A 24,431-nucleotide genomic window follows, 5' to 3' on the forward strand; every position below is an offset into this window, starting at 1 on the left:
TGTCCCTTCCCCCTGTCCCTCCCTGTCCCTTCCCCATGTCCCTCTCCCTCCCTCTCCCTTTCCCTCTCCCTGTCCCTTCCCCATGTCCCTCTCCCTCTCCCTGTCCCTCTCCCTTTCCCTCTCCCTGTCCCTTCCCCATGTCCCTCTCCCTGTCCCTCTCCCTGTCCCTCTCCCTGTCCCTCTCCCTGTCCCTTCTCCCTGTCCCTCTCCCTGTCCCTCTCCCTGTCCCTTCTCCCTGTCCCTTCTCCCTGTCCCTTCTCCCTGTCCCTGTCCCTTCTCCCTGTCCCTCTCCCTGTCCCTTCCCCCGTCCCCTCTCTCTCCCTGTCCCTCTCCCTGTCCCTTCCCCCTGTCCCTCTCCCTGTCCCTTCTCCCTTCTCCCTGTCCCTTCTCCCTGTCCCTTCTCCCTGTCCCTTCTCCCTGTCCCTTCTCCCTGTCCCTCTCCCTGTCCCTTCTCCCTGTCCCTCTCCCTGTCCCTTCCCCCGTCCCTCTCCCTGTCCCTTCTCCCTGTCCCTTCTCCCTGTCCCTTCTCCCTGTCCCTTCTCCCTGTCCCTTCTCCCTGTCCCTCTCCCTGTCCCTTCCCCATGTCCCTCTCCCTCCCCTGCTGTCCTCCTGTCGTGTCTCCCCAGGCGGACGGTGCTCCAGATGATGACCTGGATCTGCATGATGACCGTCTGTCGTACCTGTCGGCTCCGGGCAGTGAGTACTCCATGTACAGCACAGACAGCCGCCACACCTCCGACTACGAGGACACGGACACAGAGGGCGGGGCCTACACCGACCAGGAACTAGACGAGACGCTGAACGACGAGGTGGGCCTACCCACTGAGCCCGCCATCACCCGCTCGTCGGAGCCCGTCCGAGAGGACCCGCCAGTCATCCAGGAGCCCCTGAGGTACGGCGGGTACCAGCACACAGTGCAGCCCGACCCCCTGAACCGGATCGACCCAGCCGGGTTCAAGGCACCAGTGGCCCAGCAGGTACCGTTTATGAGAGCCGTTCATCTGCCCTGTTGTCTCGAATCCGTGGTGTGCGTGAGGAGAGTGTTCTGGCGCCGCTATTGAAGCAGTGTTTTAAAACAGTATTATCTACTAACACAAAACAAAGAAAAACAAAAAAAGATGGAAAGAAAATTTGTATCCACTTAAGTATTTATTCACTATTGTTGTTTGTGTGTTTTTTTTTATTTTTGAAGAAAAAAAGAGAAAAAAGCAAGAATAAGCTTGACTGTTATAATCAGTGTTCACGACCTGTGTTAGTGTGACTGTTATAATCAGTGTTCACGACCTGTGTTAGTGTGACTGTTATAATCAGTGTTCACGACCTGTGTTAGTGTGACTGTTATAATCAGTGTTCACGACCTGTGTTAGTGTGACTGTTATAATCAGTGTTCACGACCTGTGTTAGTGTGACTGTTATAATCAGTGTTCACGACCTGTGTTAGTGTGACTGTTATAATCAGTGTTCACGACCTGTGTTAGTGTGACTGTTATAATCAGTGTTCACGACCTGTGTTAGTGTGACTGTTATAATCAGTGTTCACGACCTGTGTTAGTGTGACTGTTATAATCAGTGTTCACGACCTGTGTTAGTGTGACTGTTATAATCAGTGTTCACGACCTGTGTTAGTGTGACTGTTATAATCAGTGTTCACGACCTGTGTTAGTGTGACTGTTATAATCAGTGTTCACGACCTGTGTTAGTGTGACTGTTATAATCAGTGTTCACGACCTGCGTTAGTGACTGTTATAATCAGTGTTCACGACCTGTGTGACTGTTATAATCAGTGTTCACGACCTGTGTTAGTGTGACTGTTATAATCAGTGTTCACGACCTGCGTTAGTGTGACTGTTATAATCAGTGTTCACGACCTGTGTGACTGTTATAATCAGTGTTCACGACCTGTGTTAGTGTGACTGTTATAATCAGTGTTCACGACCTGTGTTAGTGTGACTGTTATAATCAGTATTCACGACCTGTGTTAGCGTGACTGTTATAATCAGTATTCACGACCTGTGTTAGCGTGACTGTTATAATCAGTGTTCACGACCTGTGTTAGTGTGACTGTTATAATCAGTTTTCACGACCTGTGTTAGTGTGACTGTTATAATCAGTGTTCACGACCTGTGTTAGTGTGACTGTTATAATCAGTGTTCACGAACTGTGTTAGTGTGACTGTTATAATCAGTGTTCACGAACTGTGTTAGTGTGACTGTTATAATCAGTGTGACGGTTATAATCAGTGTTCACAACCTGTGTTAGTGTGACTGTTATAATCAGTGTGACTGTTATAATCAGTGTTCACCACATGTGTTAGTGTGACTGTTATAATCAGTATTCACGACCTGCGTTAGTGTGACTGTTATAATCAGTGTGACTGTTATAATCAGTGTTCACCACATGCGTTAGTGTGACTGTTATAATCAGTATTCACAACCTGCGTTAGTGTGACTGTTATAATCAGTGTTCACGACCTGTGTTAGTGTGACTGTTATAATCAGTGTTCACGACCTGTGTTAGTGTGACTGTTATAATCAGTGTTCACGACCTGTGTTAGTGTGACTGTTATAATCAGTGTTCACGACCTGTGTTAGTGTGACTGTTATAATCAGTGTTCACGACCTGTGTTAGTGTGACTGTTATAATCAGTGTTCACGACCTGCGTTAGTGTGACTGTTATAATCAGTGTTCACGACCTGTGTTAGTGTGACTGTTATAATCAGTGTTCACGACCTGTGTTAGTGTGACTGTTATAATCAGTGTTCACGACCTGCGTTAGTGTGACTGTTATAATCAGTGTTCACGACCTGTGTTAGTGTGACTGTTATAATCAGTGTTCACGACCTGTGTTAGTGTGACTGTTATAATCAGTTTTCACGACCTGTGTTAGTGACTGTTATAATCAGTGTTCACGACCTGTGTTAGTGTGACTGTTATAATCAGTGTTCACGACCTGCGTTAGTGTGACTGTTATAATCAGTGTTCACGAACTGTGTTAGTGTGACTGTTATAATCAGTGTGACGGTTATAATCAGTGTTCACGACCTGCGTTAGTGTGACTGTTATAATCAGTGTGACTGTTATAATCAGTGTTCACCACATGCGTTAGTGTGACTGTTATAATCAGTATTCACGACCTGCGTTAGTGTGACTGTTATAATCAGTGTGACTGTTATAATCAGTGTTCACCACATGCGTTAGTGTGACTGTTATAATCAGTGTTCACGACCTGCGTTAGTGTGACTGTTATAATCAGTGTTCACGACCTGTGTTAGTGTGACTGTTATAATCAGTGTTCACGACCTGTGTTAGTGTGACTGTTATAATCAGTGTTCACGACCTGTGTTAGTGTGACTGTTATAATCAGTGTTCACGACCTGTGTTAGTGTGACTGTTATAATCAGTGTTCACGACCTGTGTTAGTGTGACTGTTATAATCAGTGTTCACGACCTGCGTTAGTGTGACTGTTATAATCAGTATTCACGACCTGTGTTAGTGTGACTGTTATAATCAGTGTTCACGACCTGTGTTAGTGTGACTGTTATAATCAGTATTCACGACCTGTGTTAGTGTGACTGTTATAATCAGTATTCACGACCTGTGTTAGTGTGACTGTTATAATCAGTATTCACGACCTGTGTTAGTGTGACTGTTATAATCAGTGTTCACGACCTGTGTTAGTGTGACTGTTATAATCAGTGTTCACGACCTGTGTTAGTGTGACTGTTATAATCAGTGTGACTGTTATAATCAGTGTTCACGACCTGTGTTAGTGTGACTGTTATAATCAGTGTGACGGTTATAATCAGTGTTCACGACCTGCGTTAGTGTGACTGTTATAATCAGTATTCACGACCTGTGTTAGAGTGACTGTTATAATCAGTATTCACGACCTGCGTTAGTGTGACTGTTATAATCAGTGTTCACGACCTGCGTTAGTGTGACTGTTATAATCAGTGTTCACGAACTGTGTTAGTGTGACTGTTATAATCAGTGTGACGGTTATAATCAGTGTTCACGACCTGCGTTAGTGTGACTGTTATAATCAGTATTCACGACCTGTGTCAGAGTGACTGTTATAATCAGTGTTCACGAACTGTGTTAGTGTGACTGTTATAATCAGTGTGACGGTTATAATCAGTGTTCACGACCTGCGTTAGTGTGACTGTTATAATCAGTGTGACTGTTATAATCAGTGTTCACCACATGCGTTAGTGTGACTGTTATAATCAGTATTCACGACCTGCGTTAGTGTGACTGTTATAATCAGTGTGACTGTTATAATCAGTGTTCACCACATGCGTTAGTGTGACTGTTATAATCAGTATTCACGACCTGCGTTAGTGTGACTGTTATAATCAGTGTTCACGACCTGTGTTAGTGACTGTTATAATCAGTGTTCACGACCTGTGTTAGTGTGACTGTTATAATCAGTGTTCACGACATGTGTTAGTGTGACTGTTATAATCAGTGTTCACGACCTGTGTTAGTGTGACTGTTATAATCAGTGTTCACGACCTGTGTTAGTGTGACTGTTATAATCAGTGTTCACGACCTGTGTTAGTGTGACTGTTATAATCAGTATTCACGACCTGTGTTAGTGTGACTGTTATAATCAGTGTTCACGACCTGTGTTAGTGTGACTGTTATAATCAGTATTCACGACCTGTGTTAGTGTGACTGTTATAATCAGTATTCACGACCTGTGTTAGTGTGACTGTTATAAGCAGTATTCACGACCTGTGTTAGTGTGACTGTTATAATCAGTATTCACGACCTGTGTTAGTGTGACTGTTATAATCAGTATTCACGACCTGTGTTAGTGTGACTGTTATAATCAGTGTTCACGACCTGTGTTAGTGTGACTGTTATAATCAGTGTTCACGACCTGTGTTAGTGTGACTGTTATAATCAGTGTGACTGTTATAATCAGTGTTCACGACCTGTGTTAGTGTGACTGTTATAATCAGTGTGACGGTTATAATCAGTGTTCACGACCTGCGTTAGTGTGACTGTTATAATCAGTATTCACGACCTGTGTTAGAGTGACTGTTATAATCAGTATTCACGACCTGCGTTAGTGTGACTGTTATAATCAGTGTTCACGACCTGCGTTAGTGTGACTGTTATAATCAGTGTTCACGAACTGTGTTAGTGTGACTGTTATAATCAGTGTGACGGTTATAATCAGTGTTCACGACCTGCGTTAGTGACTGTTATAATCAGTATTCACGACCTGTGTCAGAGTGACTGTTATAATCAGTATTCACGAACTGTGTTAGTGTGACTGTTATAATCAGTGTGACGGTTATAATCAGTGTTCACGACCTGCGTTAGTGTGACTGTTATAATCAGTGTTCGAACTGTGTTAGTGTGACTGTTATAATCAGTGTGACGGTTATAATCAGTGTTCACGACCTGCGTTAGTGTGACTGTTATAATCAGTATTCACGACCTGTGTCAGAGTGACTGTTATAATCAGTGTTCACGACCTGTGTTAGTGTGACTGTTATAATCAGTGTTCACGACCTGTGTTAGTGTGACTGTTATAATCAGTGTTCACGACCTGTGTCAGAGTGACTGTTATAATCAGTATTCACGACCTGTGTTAGTGTGACTGTTATAATTAGTATTCACGACCTGCGTTAGTGTGACTGTTATAATCAGTATTCACGACCTGTGTTAGTGTGACTGTTATAATCAGTATTCACGACATGCGTTAGTGTGACTGTTATAATCAGTGTGACTGTTATAATCAGTGTTCACCACATGCGTTAGTGTGACTGTTATAATCAGTATTCACAACCTGCGTTAGTGTGACTGTTATAATCAGTGTTCACGACCTGTGTTAGTGTGACTGTTATAATCAGTGTTCACGAACTGTGTTAGTGTGACTGTTATAATCAGTGTGACTGTTATAATCAGTGTTCACCACATGCGTTAGTGTGACTGTTATAATCAGTGTTCACGACCTGTGTTAGTGTGACTGTTATAATCAGTGTTCACAACCTGTGTTAGTGTGACTGTTATAATCAGTGTTCACGACCTGCGTTAGTGTGACTGTTATAATCAGTGTGACTGTTATAATCAGTGTTCACGACCTGCGTTAGTGTGACTGTTATAATCAGTGTTCACGACCTGCGTTAGTGTGACTGTTATAATCAGTGTGACTGTTATAATCAGTGTTCACCACATGCGTTAGTGTGACTGTTATAATCAGTGTTCACGACCTGTGTTAGTGTGACTGTTATAATCAGTGTTCACGACCTGTGTGACTGTTATAATCAGTGTTCACGACCTGTGTTAGTGTGACTGTTATAATCAGTATTCACGACCTGTGTTAGTGTGACTGTTATAATCAGTGTTCACGACCTGTGTTAGTGTGACTGTTATAATCAGTATTCACGACCTGTGTTAGTGTGACTGTTATAATCAGTGTTCGACCTGTGTTAGTGTTCACGACCTGTGTTAGTGTGACTGTTATAATCAGTGTTCACGACCTGTGTTAGTGTGACTGTTATAATCAGTATTCACGACCTGACTGTTATAATCAGTGTTGACCTGTGTTAGTGTGACTGTTATAATCAGTGTTCACGACCTGCGTTAGTGTGACTGTTATAATCAGTGTTCACGACCTGCGTTAGTGTGACTGTTATAATCAGTGTTCACGACCTGCGTTAGTGTGACTGTTATAATCAGTATTCACGACCTGCGTTAGTGTGCCTGTTTTTGTTGATGTCGATGTTCTCACTGAGGAGACAAAGTTTTATTTCTGTCAAGTGTCTGTATCGTTCCCCACCTATGTGCTCTTCCTAGTTGTTTCACTTGTGATTCGGACTGATACCGTGACACAAGAAAGTATTATGTGCATGCTGGAAATGTCAGTGTTAACCACGTATTGCTGTAAATGTATTTATCTGGGTCAATTCGGCCGTTATGATATACACGAAAAGTTTGTCTTCTGATGTGTAAAAGAGATCAAAAGAAAAGGAAAACATTGTACTGTAATCTAGAATTAAAGTTCAATCAGACAACATAAACAACAGAAACTTTGTCCTGTTACGAATTCTTACGTGGCAGATTGATCATCTAAAGCCATCAGTTTGGTCCGATGATGGTGAGTTACTGAGTCGGTCGGTGGAGGAGGTACAGAGAAGGCTGTGTCACGCTGTAACGTTAACATTAGTGAGGGTGTATCCCTCATGCAGTAGCACCGTTTATTAAACGTTTCTGAACCACTTCACAGAATGAGAAAGCAGAGGCTGTTCCGGCCACCATGCCTATCCTCCCCCAGCAGCCTGAGCAGCCTGTGTTACTGGCTGAGACAGAGGCAGCGCCCCCTGCTGTCAACAAAACTGTAAATGGTGTAGCGGGTTTGAGCCATGGTTTAAGCCTTGGCACTATCGCTGCTCCCCAGAGCAAACCCAACCCAGGCCCCGGCCCCGAGGCTGACTGGCTTAGGATGCCCACCCCTGATCTAGCTCAGCCCCTGGCCCCGGCCCCAACGCTCGAACCCGAACCCCTACAATCCGGACCGCCCAGTTCAGAACCACAGGTACCCATCGTCTGGACATGGCCTGGCCCCGGCCGACCCCGCTGTCGGTCTGCTGTGGCCTGTCGCTGCCTGCCTGTGTACCGCCCGCCACGCTTTCCTTTCACTCTTGCATGCTTGCCCGCTGTCTACTGTGTGCTTCTGAGAGAGAGAGAGAGAGAGAGAGAGAGAGAGAGAGAGAGAGAGAGAGAGAGAGAGAGAGAGACTGTGTGTGTCTGAGCACTCGTAAACAACAGTGGGCTTCTTGGAGGAGAATATAGACTGATTGCTGCATTGGTGTGGTACCTATATAGAGAAGAGCTGCGAAGAACCTGAGGCTCTCACTGTTGCTTACCCTCTTTGCATGGCTACAACATGTTTCAGTTGGTTTCTCTTCTGTTTAAACGTAGCAGTAGAACTGATGATAGTGGTGTACTGGTTGATGCAGACTGAATGGGCCATTTTAATTATATGGAATAAATAAATATCAAATAATATATTATTTGCCGACATTCTCTTCAAGTCATCAATCAGTATTTTGGATATTTTATTGGACATTTTATTCCCTGAATTTGAAATGTAGCCATTCCGCTCCAACTGTGGAGTATACGTTTTATGGCTTTTAAACATCCCATGAAGTTCAAGTAAATTATGACTTTTTTGTTCAATGGCTACTTTTCAAATGCCATGGTTTTTAGTAGGGTTTACGTTGTGCGGGGGACATGCAGTATTTTCATTTGGCTTGTAATGTTATCAAGATATAGTTTTTATTTTGTTTTGTATCTACTTTGTTTGTTTTGTTTTTGGGTTGCTGTTTAAACAAAAGTGGTATGTTGTGTATATATTGAGAGCTCCTGTGTGTATTGGCTGCTCTGATCTGACATTCAGACCTGCATTCTGTTTGACCTGACCTTTAACCCCTACCTCTGAGTGTCTCTATTTCAGGTCTCCCTGCTTCCTCTTTCTGCTTCCTCCTTCAGCCATTATTAATCTTCTGTTTTAATATTCTACGTTGCCTTCTGTCACTTGATTCTTATATTTATAAGCACATTTATTTATTGGATGTGTGCTACTGGTTGCTCTTGTCCCATTACTCACCATATGTTTCTTCCATTGTTTATTTCCTCAGATGTACAAGAAGGATCCCTACCTGGAGGAGCCAGTCAGAGTGAACCAAGGTGGTGTAAAGCAGTCTCCGGCGATGGGGCCGCCCATGACCTACGAGTCCCAGCCTCCATACCAGGACCAACACCCGTACAGAGATTACGATCACCCGCCCAACCGCTACGACGGGGGTGGCTACCTGGAACCAAAGTATCGTAACTTCGACTCTCAACTGCACCACGAGAAAAACGTGCCTCACTACGATGACCAGTGGCCTCCTTACAACCAGCAGACCTCTGGCCCACCACCCCACCAGCAGCAGCACCCCCCTGGGCCTGGCTACGACCCCCGGCTGTCCTATGAAGATGGACCCGAGCGAGACAGCCCCCCTCAGCCGCGCTATGATGAGAACCTGCTGGGCTACAACGGACGACCTCGCTACGGCAAGCCAGCAGGACCAGGACCCATCCGCTACGATGAGCCTCCTCCATCCGTCCCAGGGGGCTATGCTCCCCTACGTTACGACCAGGAGCCTCACCCGTATCCCCCTGCAACACGCTCTCCAGAGCCCCCGAAACAATACTACCAGGGGGAGCCTGCCCAGCGGCCAGGACCTGGTCCTGCCTACAACCAGGCAACACCACAGCACCGAGGCTACAAGCCCCCATCCCAACAGTATGAACCCATCATGAACTTTGACGCCCCAGTGCCCGCACCCAAACCACAACCAGAGGCTCTCCGTCCCTCACCTGGGGACACGGTGATCACTACAGCCCCCAATCCTCTTCCCCCTCCCCCCAGAGTGGAGCTGGAGGACGACCCGGCCATAAGGGCCCAGTCGGTGCTGTCCAGGGTCAAGATGTTTGAGAACAAGCGCTCTGTGTCTGTGGACCGTGCCAAGGAGGCAGGAGACACCGTTGGGCCCAGGGTAAGCATCTGGAAAACACCTCACTCTTGTGCACGTATGTAATGCTCAGAGTGCTTGACTTGGGCACGAGCTCAAATGCTCTACTGCCTTAGCTCCTGTTCCTCTTATAGAATATTAGCTCAAAAGTATTGTGGAGCTCCTGCACCTAAATGCAAACAGTAGCGGAACATAAAATGAGTACCAGAACCTATTTCAGTCCAAGTTAAGCACTGGTAATGCTCACAGGGTTACCTGACCCTGACCTCTTCTAATTCTATTTGATTGGTCCACGTGATGTCCGTAAAGGTTTACTTTCCCAGGAATTTTATTTGCATTTCTATCTTGCTCCCACAGTCAGCAGATCTGCCCACCAAACCAGGCGCGTGCATTCCTAAAGCCAACTCGCTCAGCAATCTGGACCAGGAGAAGTCGTTCAGGTAATGAGTCATAATGGAGTACAGCCCTGAGCCCCCCCCCACCACCACACACACACTACATCACACCATAGAACAGATGCTGCTTTATCTCTGAGGGCCAGATATGTCTGTTAGGGCTGTCAGGTGATCCACTCTGAGGTGGATAATAGGGCTTAGAAAAGTAAATGACTTTTGAAGATATATGACAGTGTACTGTATTGTATGGCTGCCATCTTGTGTGCTCTGACCCAACTTAGCCATTATTTTGATGTTTATCTACTTTTTTGACACTAAATCTATCCGCTATCATTACATATGATCAACAAATACTTTTGAACATCAGACCGGCTCTTACTTAACTCAATTCTGGGTTCAACTACGAGTTTGACTCATCTGCCCTGGGCTCTTTGTGTACCTCCAACCAAATCTTCGAGCTACCCAAGAGGAAACGCCAGCGAAAAGGAGGCAGGAGAGTGGCCATCCTGGCGAGTCGAAGGAAAACCAGCCACCAGTTCCCTTCATTCTATTGGCCACTTGATAATAAGATGGATGACCTCTAGCGGGACTCTCGTAACTGCAATATCCTCTGTTTTTCTGAAACATGGCTTTCAGACAAAATACTTGATGGATTCTCCATTCACCGAGCGGACAGGATATCGGATTCAGGGAAATCTAGAGTGGGAGAGCTAAGTCTCTTCATCAGCAGCAAATGTTGTGCAGACTCTAGCGCAGTAGAAGGGAGTTTTGTCCTATTGTTCACGTCTTGAAATACCTGATGGTCAAATGCTGACCTTTTAACCTCCCGAGAGACTTTTCATCTGTTATTGTGACTGCTGTATATATTCCATATCAGGACAACAACAACAAGCTGGCACTTGATGAACTGTACGAGGCTATAAACAAGCAGGAAACCATGCACCCGGGTGCTGCTTTTCTTGTTCCCGGTGATTTTAATTCCTCGCCACTCCTGCTTCCTGTTTACAAACAAAAGCTCAAACAGGAAGACCCATGATGTGCTCCATAGAAAATGGTCTACCGGAGCAGAAGCTATTCTACTGACTGGAATTTGCTAATCAGGAAATGCATCGCTGACATCGTCCCCACAGTGAAGGTTTGCTGCTTCCCCAAACTAAAGACCTGATTTAACACAGAGGTGCGTGTTAAGCTAAAGGACAGAGCTACTGCTCACTGGGCTATAGCAGCGAACCGTGAGGCTATGGCCGAGGACACGAATGCGTACAAGAAGTCCCACTACGACCTCTGCAGAGCTATCGAACAGGCAAAGGGGTAAGATCTAAACAAGGTGGAATCCTATTATACTGGCTCTGAGTCATGTGGCAGGGGCTACAGTAAATTATGGACTACAAAGGAAGCCCTAGCCGTGATCTGCCTAATGAAGTCTCTCTACCAGGCAATCTCAATGCCTTTTATCAATGCTTCGACAAAAACAACACAGAGCCCAGCATGAGGGCCCCTGCTGAGCCAGAGGACTGGGAGATCTCTCTCTGAGGCTGACATGAGTAAGGTTTTTAAGTGTGTCAACACGCGTAAGGCAGCATGAGTCTTCAGAGTGGGTGGGTGAGGTAGGTAGGTAGGTAGGTAGGTAGGTAGGTAGGTAGGTAGGTAGGTAGGTAGGTAGGTAGGTAGGTAGGCAGGTAGGCAGGTAGGCAGGCAGGAGTGGGCAGGCAGTAGGCAGGTAGGTAGGTAGGTAGGTAGGTAGGCAGGCAGGCAGGTGGGGCAGGGGTGAGTGGGTAGGTAGGTAGGTGGAGGTAGGTAGGCAGGTAGGCAGGTAGGTAGGTAGGTAGGTAGGTAGGTAGGTAGGTAGGTGGGTGGGAGGTGGTGGGTAGGTGAGGCAGTGAGGCAGGAGGCAGGCAGGTAGGTAGGTAGGCAGGTAGGTAGGTAGGTAGGTAGGTGGTAGTGGGGCAGGCAGGTAGGTAGGTAGGCAGGCAGGTGGGAGGTAGGTAGGTAGGTGGGTAGGGGTGGGTGGGTAGGTAGGTGGGTGGGTGGGTGGGTGGGTGGGTAGGTAGGTAGGTAGTGAGGAGGTAGGTAGGTAGGTAGGTAGGTAGGTGGGTAGGTAGGTAGGTAGGTAGGTAGGTAGGTAGGTAGGTAGGTGAATGAGGTAGGTAGGTGAGTGACTGGGTGGGTGGGTGGGTAGGTAAGTGAGGCAGAGGTAGGTAGGTAGGTAGGTGAATGAGGTAGGTAGGTGAGTGACTGGGTGGGTAGGTGAGTGAGGCAGGTAGGTAGCTAAGTGAGGTAGAGAGGTAGGTAGGTGAATGAGGCAGGTAGGTAGGTAAGTGAGGTAGAGAGGTAGGTAGGTAGGTAGGTAGGTAGGTAGGTAGGTAGGTGAATGAAGTAGGTAGGTAGGGTGGGTGGGTGGGTGGGTAGGTAGGTAGGTAGGTAGGTAGGTAGGTAGGTAGGTAGGTAGGTAGGTAGGTAAGTGAGGCAGGTAGGTGAGTGATGTAGGTAGGTAGGCAGGTAGGTGAGTGATGTAGGTAGGTAGGCAGGTAGGTAGGTGGGTAGGTGGAGTGGAGGAGGTAGGTAGGTAGGTAGGTAGGTAGGCAGGTAGGCAGGTAGGCAGGTGGTGGGTGAGGTAGGTAGGTAGGCAGTGGGTGGGGTAGGTAGGTAGGCAGGTAGGTAGGTAGGTAGGTAGGTAGGTAGGTAGGTAGGTAGGTAGGTAGGTAGGTAGGTAGGTAGGTAAGTGAGGTAGGTAGGTAGTGAGTGAGTGAGTGAGTGAGTGAGTGAGTGAGTGAGTGAGTGAGTGAGTGAGTGAGTGAGTGAGTGAGTGAGTGAGTGAGTGAGTGAGTGAGATGGGTAGGTGACTGACTACATCCATTTATCCTTCATCCTTCTACTGATCACTATTACCCCTGTTTACATGACACTTGCACACTCACATTAATAATAATATAATAATATATGTCATTTAGCAGACGCTTTTATCCAAAGCGACTTACAGTCATGTGTGCATACATTCTACGTATGGGTGGTCCCGGGGATCGAACCCATTAACATACACACGCACACACCCACCACTTACGCACACACCCACCACTTATGCAGCTGCCATACTGCTTACTATTATTATTATTTATCGTGCTACCAGTCCTAATCCCTGCCTACATGTTCATATCTACCTCACATACTACAGTATCCCTGCACATTGTACATGTACCCTGTATATGCCTCCCTGTCTTATTTCTTGTTTTTTTGTATTTTATTATTAGTTATATGAATACTGCACTGTTGGGTAGGGCTTGCAAGTTAAGCATTGTACCTACGTAAATCAATGCCGCTGCCTTTCACTGGTGCTACTGGTTGCTGCTCTTGGTCTTGGAGCGCCCCTCGGTGGACACTAAGAGAAACTACCTTCCAACTCTGCACACACTGACCGATGCAGTAATATACACTGCTCAAAAAAAATAAAGGGAACACTTAAACAACACAATGTAACTCCAAGTCATTCACACTTCTGTGAAATCAAACTGTCCACTTAGGAAGCAACACTGATTGACGATAAATTTCACATGCTGTTGTGCAAATGGAATAGACAACAGGTGGAAATTATAGACAATTAGCAAGACACCCCCAACAAAGGAGTGGTTCTGCAGGTGGTGACCACAGACCACTTCTCAGTTCCTATGCTTCCTGGCTAATGTTTTGGTCACTTTTGAATGCTGGCGGTGCTTTCACTCTATTGGTAAGCATGAGACGGAATCTACAACCCACACACGTGGCTCAGGTAGTGCTGCTCATCCAGGATGGCACATCAATGCGAGCTGTGGCAAGAAGGTTTGCTGTGTCTGTCAGCATAGTGTCCAGAGCATGGAGGCGCTACCAGGAGACAGGCCAGTACATCAGGAGACGTGGAGGAGGCCGTAGGAGGGCAACAACCCAGCAGCAGGACCGCTACCTCCGCCTTTGTGCAAGGAGGAGCACTGCCAGAGCCCTGCAAAATGACCTCCAGCACGCCACAAATGTGCATGTGTGCTCAAACGGTCAGAAGCAGACTCCACGAGGGTGGTATGAGGGCCCGACATCCACAGGTGGGGGTTGTGTTTACAGCCCAACACCGTGCAGGACGTTTGGCATTTGACAGAGAACACCAAGATTGGCAAATTTGCCACTGGAGCCCTGTGCTCTTCACAGATGAAAGCAGGTTCACACTGAGCACGTGTGACAGACGTGACAGAGTCTGGAGACGCCTTGGAGAACGTTCTGCTGCCTGCAACATCCTCCAGCATGACCGGTTTGGCGGTGGGTCAGTCATGGTGCGGAGTGGCATTTCTTTGGGGGGCCGCACAGCCCTCCGTGTGCTCGCCAGAGGTAGCCTGACTGCCATTAGGTACCTGAGATGAGATCCTCAGACCCCTTGTGAGACCATATGCTGGTGCGGTTGGCCCTGGGTTCCTCCTAATGCAAGACAATGCTATACCTCATGTGGCTGGAGTGTGTCAGCAGTTCCTGCAAGAGGAACGCATTGATGCTATGGACTGGCCCGCCCGTTCCCCAGACCCGTATCCAATTGAGCACATCTGGGACATCATCTCTCGCTCCATCCACCAACGTCACGTTGCACCACAGACTGTCCAGGAGTTGGCGGATGCTTTAGTCCAGGTCTGGGAGGAGATCGCTCAGGAGACCATCCGCCACCTCATCAGGAGCATGCCCAGACGTTGTAGGGAGGTCATACAGGCACGTGGAGGCCACACACACTACTGAGCCTCATTTTGACTTGTTTTAAGGACATTGGATCAGCCTGTAGTGTGTTTTTCCACTTTAATTTTGAGTGTGACTCCAAATCCAGACCTCCATATGTTGATAAATTTGATTTCCATTGATAATTTTTGTGTGATTTTGTTGTCAGCACATTCAACTATGTAAAGAAAAACATATTTAATAAGAATATTTAATTCATTCAGATCTAGGATGTGTTATTTTAGTGTTCCCTTTATTTTTTGTGAGCAGTGTACTATATACGCATGTTGCAGAGGCTGTCCCGTACACATGTTTATCATTGAAGCGCTGATGTTTTCATTGTAGTTCTGTCTGATTTGTTATATGGTAAATTGTAGTGATTTAGAGATCGGAACAAACACACCACAATATATTTTAGAGGAATTTCTTTGTGTGGTTTATGTTATTTTAATTCTCACCCCTTCTTTATCTTTATCTCTCTCTTCAGAGTCCCTGAGCCTCAGAAGCCCCGGGAGGTGTCCGATGATGACATAGTGCGCTCTAACCACTATAATCCAGATGAAGACGAGGAGTACTATAGGAAACAGCTGGCCTACTTTGACCGGCGAAGCTTAGACGCAGGCAAAGCCCCTCAGACAACACCTGTCATCGCAACCAAACCTGCTGCTCAACCACAAGCACATCCCGGATACAACTACCCCAGGTAACTCACTCCCACGTGTCACTCTCTCTGGGATATGTGGTAGGAAATCAAATCCCTGTGGTGGGAGACGGTGTATGTGAGTGGAGCGGAGCGAGGAGTGGATCGTTTTGGCTGGAGCGTCGACCTTCTCGCCCGCTCCAGTAGCGCTCACTTCACGAGCTCAGGGCATGCCCGTCCCAGCATGCATTTGTTGTCTACTTGTCTGCTGCTGTAGCCCCTTGCTTTAGCTACTGTATGGTAAATACTTTCATAAAGCATGATGGCGTACTTACTAAGTGGACATGCTAACAGAAAGGAACGAGGTGGATAGCTAGCTAAGTGTGTCATTGTAGCAAAGTGTTTATAAACTCAAAATCAGATCTCTTAAAAGTTTCATTAATTTCCGTTCTATCTATACAATCATTGATTTTGGCCCAATAGGCCTGGCATATTACATCTTCCAAGGAGCTTTCTGTTTTGATAGGGTTATTTTACCTACAATCCTTTAGGCTTACCTACAGAAAAAAGAAAGAGAAAACGATGCATCCCTGCCCAGCCTGGGGATGTTTAGCATCACTCAGAGGGTGATGCAAGCTGACTAGCCTACTAGGCAAGTCAGTTAAGAACAAATTCTTAGTTACAATGACGGCCTACTGGGGAACAGTGGGTTAACTGCCTTGTTCAGGGGCAGAACAACAGATTTTTACCTTGTCAGCTCTGGGATTTAATCCAGCAACCTTTCGGTTACTGACCCAATGCTCTAACCACTAGGCTACCTAATTTGTATTTAATTCTAAGTAAGTCACAGCCTATATGTGTAATTTATAGAGTAAATTGATTTAATGCAACAAAAATGTTTTTTAAGTGCTGAGCGCTTAATGCCACTGCCAGCCTAGTGTGTCACACTAGCAAATTCTTCAAAATGTATTTATTTGTCGGCTACATCCTTGAAATAATATAGCCTAAATAATACATTTTTGTCTACCTGTCGGACTCCTGACCTATTTCGTGTTTATATTCTGTTTAATACGACATATAGCCTATTTGAATTGATAAGCGCTTCTTTCAGTCATCCTTTCCTGTTTATTAAAATACTTTTCATTCAAATAATTTGGTTTTGTTTTCAATTTTCAAACCAAATGGTAGGTCCAGGTAGTCACAACAATAGATGGATGTTAGTTAAACTGTGATTTTAATTAATGGAGCGAATTTGGAGTGGCAGTTTTTGAGGAGCGTTTTTTAGCGGAGTGGTTAGAAAGGACCGCTCCATGAGCGAAGAGCAGGTTTTCCAACCGCTCAACTCCGCTCACATACTCTGGTGGGAGATACAATATAGCTTACTTTCGCCCTGCAGCACACTCACCAGACAGAAACCTAATGGGGGGTCTAAAGCTTTTTATCTTAGTGGTTCCTCCTTTAAAAGTTGCGAGCTTACGCCGCGGGACTTAGAGGTACCCAGCATTACAGCTTCATTTCTTCAGACCACCACAAGGGGGAGTTAGAGCACTCAGTATGCATTTAGGTCCCAAGGTTATATGACCAATCATATCGACTGGTTCCAATGACAAAAAAATATATATGTTTTAGTTTTTTTGAATATGACCCCTGTTTCTCCCCAAATTCGTGGTATCCAATTGTTAGTAGCTACTATCTTGTCTCATCGCTACAACTCCCGTACGGTCTCGGGAGAGACGAAGGTTGAAAGTCATGCGTCCTCCGATACACAACCCAACCAAACGGCACTGCTTCTTAACACAGCGCGCATCCAACCCGGAAGCCAGCCACACCAATGTGTCGTTGGAAACACTGTGCACCTGGCAACCAACACTGCGCCCGGCCCGCCACAGGAGTCGCTGGTGTGCGATGAGACAAGGATATCCCTACTGGCCAAGCCCTCCCTAACCTGGACGACGCTAGGCCAATTGTGCCTTGCCCCACGGACCTCCCGGTCGTGGCCGGTTAAGACAGAGCCTGCGTGCGAACCCAGAGTCTCTGGTGGCACAGCTGGCGCTGCAGTTCAGCGCCCTTAACCTATGCGCCACCCGGGAGGCCCCCAATTGAAGGTCAAACAGTACAGTTAGATAGCAATAAAAATGGTACTATAGAGGCATAGAATAAGTTAGAGGAAAAACAAAAAGAAATGGAGGAACTTATTCAAGAAAGATCTACTGTAATATATTATAATAATAAAGCGAACTGGATGGAATATGGGGAAAAATGCACCAAATTCCTTTTTAATCTTCAATATAGAAATGCTACCAAAAAAAATGTATTAAAACTTGTTACAAATGATGGAGTCACGCATGATTCACCAAATTATATTTTGAAAGAGGAAGTAAAGTACTTTAAGAATATGTTTTCATTCCAGGCTCCTCCATCTCCACTAACTGAAACTAATTGTATGGATGTTTCCCCTAATAATAATGTAAAATTAATATCTGTACAGAAAGACTCATGTGAAGGCCAAATTACTGAGGAGGAACTGCTTGAGGCAATTGGGGCCTTTAAGGATGGGAAAACTCCAGGGCTAGATGGCATACCAGTGGAAGTATACAAAACTTTTTGGGGTATACTCAAAGGACCATTATTGGCTTGTTTTAACCACTCCTATATAAATGGTAGATTATCAGACACGCAACAAGAAGGTCTGATATCATTATTACTGAAACAGGACCCAAGTGGTATATATAAAGATCCAGTCCATTTAAAAAAATTGGAGACCTCTTACACTTCAGTGTTGTGATGCAAAAATCCTAGCAAAATGCTTGGCACATAGAATTTTAAAAAGTATTGTCAGATATTATTAATCCTAATCAGACAGGTTTTTACATGGACGATACATTAGAGATAATATAAGACAAGTACTGGAAACAATATAACACTGAAATATTGGGGACACCAGCCCTGGTTTTCATAGCTAATTTTGAAAAGGCTTTTGATAAAGTACGACTAGAGTTTATATATAAATGCCTAGAATATTTACATTTTGGGGAATCTCTTATAAAATGGGTTAAGGTTATGTATAGTAACCCTAGGTGTAAAATAATAAATAATGGCTACATCTCAGAAAGTTTTAAACTATCTAGAGGAGTAAAACAAGGTTGTCCACTATCGGCATATCTATTTATTATTGCAATCGAAATATTAGCTGCAAAGATTAAATCAAACAGAAATCCGTGGCTTAAAAACTAAGGTGTCATTGTACGCTGATGATTCATGTTTTCTTTTAAAACCACAATTGGAGTCTCTCCACGGCCTCTTAGAGGATCTAGATACTTTTGCTATCCTCTCTGGATTCAAACCAAATTATGATAAATGTACCATATTACGTATTGGATCACTAAAAAACACATTTTACATTACCATGTAGTTTACCAATTAAATGGTCTGACGGAGATGTGGACATACTCGGTATACAAATCCCAAAAGAAAGAAATGATTTCACTCCAATAAATTTTTATAGAAAGTTAACAAAAATAGATAAGATCTTGCCACCATGGAAAGGAAAATACCTGTCTATTTGTGGAAAAATCACCCTGATTAACTCCTTAGTCATATCACAGTTTACCTATATTTGCTTATGGGTTTGCCTACACCGAGTGACCTGCTTTTTAAATTATATGAACAAATAATATTCAATTTTATTTGGAACGGCAAGCCAGATAAAATTAAAAGGGCTTATTTATATAACGAATATGAATTTGGTGGGCAGAAATCATTAAAGCATTAGACCTCTCACTAAAGGCATCAGTCATACAAAAGTTATACTTAAATCCAAACTGGTTCTCTAGTCAATTGGTATGAATGTCTCATCTTATATTCAGGAAGGGCTTTTCCCCCTTTATTCAGATTACACCAGCTCACTTTCGGTTGTTTGAAAAGGAAATCATCTCCAAAATATCTTTATTTTTTAAACACGCCTTAGAAAGTTGGTTGCAATTGCAGTTTAATCCACCTGAAAGAACGGGACAAATAGTACAACAAATATTGTGGTTAAATTCAAATATACTATTGATCAAAAGAAACTGTATTTATCGAAGAAATGTTTAAAAAAGGTATAATTTTCGTGAATGATATCATAAATAGGACTGGTGGAGTTATGTCACACATGCAGCTAACACAGACATATGGAAATGTCTGATCTACCCAAAAATTACAGCCAATTAATTGCAGCATTACCACAAAAATGGAAGAGGCGAGTAGAAGGGGAAAAAGTAAGGAACTTGTATGTCGGCCATGTATTAAAGAACATAGATGGTTAAAGAAAAGTGTGATAAATAAAAACATATACCAATTTCATTTAAGGGCCAAAAAACGGACAGCTGTGCCATATAAATTGCAAAATAGTTGGGAAGAGATTTTCGATGTACCCATTTTATGGCACATGGTTTATCAATTGATACGCAAAACAACGCCGGATTCAAAACTTTACATTAAAAAAAAATAAAAATACTGTACAAAATTCTTGCAACTAATAGAATGTTATATATATGGGGGATACAATCTTCCCAGCTCTGCAGATTCTGCTGTGAGGAGGCAGAGTCATTAGATCATTTATTTTCGTTTTGTCCATATGAAGCTCGTTTTTGGTCACAGGTCCAGGAATGGCTGAAGAATTGCAACATTTGCCTAGAACTAACGCTACAGATAGCAATACTGGGTGATTTGAAAAGCCATAGTCAATCAATCAATAATATAATAGTTATTTTAGCAAAATGATTATTTTTAATTTACAATCTGTAGAATCTATGAGATTAGGAAGGTTCAATTATTTTCTGAAGCATCACATCACAGTTGAGAAATACCGTGGGGCAAAAAAGTATTTAGTCAGCCACCAATTGTGCAAGTTCTCCCACTTAAAAAGATGAGAGAGGCCTGTAATTTTCATCATAGGTACACTTCAACTATGACAGACAAAATGAGAGAAAACAATTCCAGAAAATCACATTGTAGGATTTTTAATGAATTTATTTGCAAATTATGGTGGAAAATAAGTATTTGGTCAATAACAAAATTGATACTTTGTTATATACCCTTTGTTGGCAATGACGTTTTCAAACGTTTTCTGTAAGTCTTCACAAGGTTTTCACACACTGTTGCTGGTATTTTGGCCCATTCTTCCAGATCTCATCTAGAGCAGTGATGTTTTGGAGCTGTTGCTGGGCAATACGGACTTTCAACTCCCTCCAAAGATTTTCTATGGGGTTGAGATCTGGAGACTGGCTAGGCCACTCCAGGACCTTGAAATGCTTCTTACGAAGCCACTCCTTCGTTGCCCGGGCGGTGTGTTTGGGATCATTGTCATGCTGAAAGACCCAGCCATGTTTCATCATCAATTCCCTTGCTGATGGAAGGAAGTTTTCACTCAAAATCTCACGATACATGGCCCCATTCATTTTTCCTTTACACGGATCAGTCGTCCTGGTCCCTTTGCAGAAAAACAGCCCCAAAGCATGATTTTTCCACCCCCATGCTTCACAGTAGGTATGGTGTTCTTTGGATGCAACTCAGCATTCTTTGTCCTCCAAACATGACGAGTTGAGTTTTTACCAAAAAGTTATATTTTGGTTTCATCTGACCATATGACATTCTCCCAATCTTCTTCTGGATCATTCAAATGCTCTCTAGCAAACTTTAGACGGGCCTGGACATGTACTGGCTTAATTAAGCCACATTTCTTAAAATAAATCCCATATGCTATGTTATTACAAAAAAGGTTTTAAATTCTCTGGTAATGCCAATTTGGAATTCTTCTCAAAGATGCCCTCTGGTGGTCAAACTAGCACTAACTTGCATTCACAGAAAAAATGTATGACAGTTAATAACGTGCCACAGAATGCTGCAGCAGCCCGCAACTTTTAAAGGAGGAACCACTGTAGCTACATGCACACACTACTCCTGGGGTCTAAAGCTAGACTACAGTATATCTCTCAGCAACACACACTACCACCACCGGAACATTTGATTCACCCTGCCATGGAAACTGTCCTCTTATAGTTGAAAGGACAGAGTTGGTGCTTGGCCCATGCTGACAAATGAAAAACTAATTTTTGAAGGCAAGCTGTGTTTTGTTATCCTCCTGGGCGACAGTAGAAGGGTTACTTTGATGTACCACACTGTGTGCATTCTCCGCCTCAGTCAAAGACCATGCCAAAGATACAAGATTAAGTGGGAAGGGAAAAATACTATCACAGTATTCTTTTATTCTGAATTTCTTTCAACTATCAACAATGGGTTTCACCATTCTTACAAGGTGTTTTACCACTGTAAAACATGCCTCAAGAGATGTTCAGGCTACTTTGGATGTCAAAGCTGCAATGTATGCATCATTATTTGCCCCATTTTGTAATTATCTAATTAATCAATTGCACTGTAAGGTCTTATTGGCACTAGTAGTGGAAAGCATATTTTAAAGTGTGTTTTGGAGAAGCAATCTGTGTAAATGAATACAGTAAATTAACTAGATGGAGCCACTGTGTTTTATTAAAACTAACAGACTCACTGAACTGCAGTAATTGAACCTTCCTCTTGAGGATACATGGCATGTCACTGGTGTCACTGTTTAGGTCTAGATTTTTTGAAGTAGTACACATGACAAACATGATTTAAAATCAGTTATTCTAACCCTGGCCTGAATTCTTCTTTACCTTAAACCCATATGTTTGTGCCATCATTGTGACATTGGTTGAATGTGCTCTTGTGTTTTTTTACAGGGCAGAGTCCGTGGAGAAGGTCAGTCCCGTGGAGAGGAGATATGAACCTGTTTCCCAGGTTACCCCTGCTGCCCCACCTGCCATACTGCCCAAACCCACCTCACCTGAGGGTAAGCACTATTGTATAGGACACACACTAGTCTAGTTGTACATGCAGTATTTTCATCTAGAAATATAATACTCACACACACTCACAGTGACTCACTTACCAGATCCCCATGATTCTCCCAAAGCAGACACAGTCACGACCAACTACCTACCCCAGAAGAGTTACCCTGAGAAGTCTCCAGTGAACGGTACGGCAATGAAGGACCAGCCCAAGGCCCCGGCCAATACCAGCTACAACCGCTATGTCCCCAAGCCCTACACCAACTCCGCCAAGCCCTTCGAGAGGAAGTTTGACAGCCCCAAGTTCAACCACAACCTGCTGCCCAACAACAAAACAGACCTGGCCCCAGCCATCAAGGCCCCAGCCAACAGCACAGCCCCAGCCAAGCACCAGATCTCCCCCCAGCCTACAGACATGGACTCAGGCCTCGACACCTTCACACGCACCATGGACAACAGGTCCAAGTACCAGCACAACAACATCAACGCTGTGCCCAAGGCCATCCCTGTCAGGTGAGAGGATTCAACATCACCCCCTAGAGGGGTAACCTACCCACTGGCGGAACTATACTGGGTTCAGTTATAATATATAGATTATAGTGTTATCGCCTCGCTTCATGTATTATGGAAGTAACACACCAGGAGTGAGGAGTGTTTCTGTGCGTGGTTAGAGAAAAGAAAGTCACATGGTCATGGGTCTTACAGTTCTATAGTTGACACACTGAATGATACCAATGCCTTTTCCCGTCCAGAAGGTGTCACAAATTTTTGAGGCTCTAACTGGCTCTATGTTCTGATATCTGACTGTGACAACTCTCTCCCCCTGTAGCCCCAGTGCTCTGGAGGATGATGATGAGGATGAAGGTCACACGGTGGTGGCCACGGCCCGGGGGGTCTTCAACTGCAATGGCGGGGTGCTGAGCTCCATCGAGACGGGTGTCAGCATCATCATCCCACAGGGGGCCATCCCCGAGGGCGTAGAACAGGAGATCTACTTCAAAGTCTGCCGGGACAACAGCATCCTGCCCCCCCTGGACAAGGAGAAAGGTCAGACATGGGTTCATGGTAGAGGTTGACCGATTAACCGTAATGGCCGATTAATTAGGGATGATTTCAAGTTTTCATAACAATCGGAAACCGGTCATTTTGAACGCCGATTTTGCCAATTTTTTTACATTTATTTTTTACACCCTTATTTAATCTTTATTTAACTAGGCAAGTCAGTTAAGTTAAAACCTCTTGAAGCTAGGGGGCACTATTTTTATTTTTGGAAAAATAACGTTCCCAAAGTAAACTGCCTATTTCTCAGGACCAGATGCTAGAATATGCATATAATTGACAGCTTAGGATAGAAAACACTCTAAAGTGTCCAAAATTGTAAAAATATTGTCTGAGTATAACAGAACTGATATTGCAGGCGAAATCCTGAGAAAAATCCAATCAGGAAGTGACTCTTATTTTGAAACCCCTGTCTTTCTATGCATCACTATTGCCCATTGAAAGGGATATCAACCAGATTCCTTTTTCTACGTCTTCCCTAAGGTGTCTACAGCCTTTAGATGTAGTTTCACGCCTTTATGTTGAAGAATGAGCTTAAACGAACACATTGCGTAAGTGGCCAGCCGATGGCTCTCAGAGTGATTCTTGCGTAAAAGAGAGAGGTAGCCATTTTTCCTCCCGGTCCTACTGAAAAGCCAATTGTCCCGGTTGATATATTATCGAATAGATATTTGAAAAACACCTTGAGGGTTGATTATAAAAGCCATGTTTTTGCCATGTTTCTGTCGATATTATGGATATAATTTGGAATTATTTTCGTTGTTGTCGTGACCGCTATTTCCGGTGGATTTCTGAACATAACGTGACAAACAAACTGAGCTATTTTGGGTATAAAAATAATCTTTATGGAACAAAATGAACATTTGCTGTCTAACTGGGAGTCTCGTCAGTGAAAACATCCGAAGATCATCAAAGGTAAACGGTTAATTTGATTGCTTTTCTGATTTTCGTGACCAAGCTTCCTGCTGCTAGCTGGACATAATGCTATGCTAGGCTATCGATAAACTTACACAAACGCTTGTCTTGCTATCGCTGTAAAGCATAATTTCAAAATCTGAGACGACAGGGTGATTAACAAAAGGCTAAGCTGTGTTTCGCTATATTTCACTTGTGATTTCATGAATTTGAATATTTTCTAGTAAGATTATTTGACCGTTGTGCTATGCTAATTAGTGTAGTTGTTGACAATTCTCCCGGATCCGGGATGAGTAGTTCCAA

At 44.2% G+C, this 24,431-nt stretch overlaps 1 protein-coding gene and 1 long non-coding RNA gene across 38 annotated transcripts in view; one reads left to right on the forward strand and one right to left on the reverse strand.

The window, feature by feature from the left end:
* The window catches only part of LOC118362304 (tight junction protein ZO-1-like), a 173,868-nt gene that overhangs the window by 140,663 nt on the left and 8,774 nt on the right, over positions 1-24,431 (forward strand). For 10 of the 14 annotated variants that reach the window (XM_052480740.1, XM_052480707.1, XM_052480751.1 and 7 more), the window contains 8 exons: positions 627-977; positions 7,245-7,553; positions 8,659-9,561; positions 9,895-9,977; positions 15,139-15,354; positions 22,047-22,156; positions 22,280-22,667; positions 22,984-23,201. In XM_052480740.1, coding sequence (XP_052336700.1) covers positions 627-977; positions 7,245-7,553; positions 8,659-9,561; positions 9,895-9,977; positions 15,139-15,354; positions 22,047-22,156; positions 22,280-22,667; positions 22,984-23,201 — 2,578 coding nt within the window. The remainder of the gene's footprint in view (positions 1-626; positions 978-7,244; positions 7,554-8,658; positions 9,562-9,894; positions 9,978-15,138; positions 15,355-22,046; positions 22,157-22,279; positions 22,668-22,983; positions 23,202-24,431) is intronic. The other 4 variants (XM_052480757.1, XM_052480763.1, XM_052480767.1 and 1 more) reach the window with 2 other exon arrangements.
* On the reverse strand, positions 989-6,861 carry LOC127912086 (uncharacterized). 24 transcript variants are annotated; one of them, XR_008080666.1, is made up of 11 exons: positions 6,560-6,861; positions 6,297-6,370; positions 4,776-4,886; positions 4,480-4,627; positions 3,597-3,707; positions 3,190-3,522; positions 2,731-2,804; positions 2,583-2,693; positions 1,900-1,973; positions 1,795-1,868; positions 989-1,691 (listed from the first exon to the last, which is right to left on the reverse strand). It is a non-coding gene; the product is annotated as an uncharacterized LOC127912086 (long non-coding RNA). The 24 variants fall into 24 exon arrangements; XR_008080640.1 differs by lacking the exons at positions 1,795-1,868; positions 1,900-1,973; positions 6,297-6,370 and adding an exon at positions 5,071-5,107 and having other exon boundaries at positions 989-1,728; positions 2,435-2,804; positions 6,597-6,861; XR_008080637.1 differs by lacking the exons at positions 1,795-1,868; positions 1,900-1,973; positions 6,297-6,370 and adding an exon at positions 6,100-6,136 and having other exon boundaries at positions 989-1,728; positions 2,435-2,804; positions 6,597-6,861.

The sequence above is a fragment of the Oncorhynchus keta genome, chromosome 2, assembly GCF_023373465.1.
Source record: "Oncorhynchus keta strain PuntledgeMale-10-30-2019 chromosome 2, Oket_V2, whole genome shotgun sequence".
Taxonomy (NCBI): domain Eukaryota; kingdom Metazoa; phylum Chordata; class Actinopteri; order Salmoniformes; family Salmonidae; genus Oncorhynchus; species Oncorhynchus keta.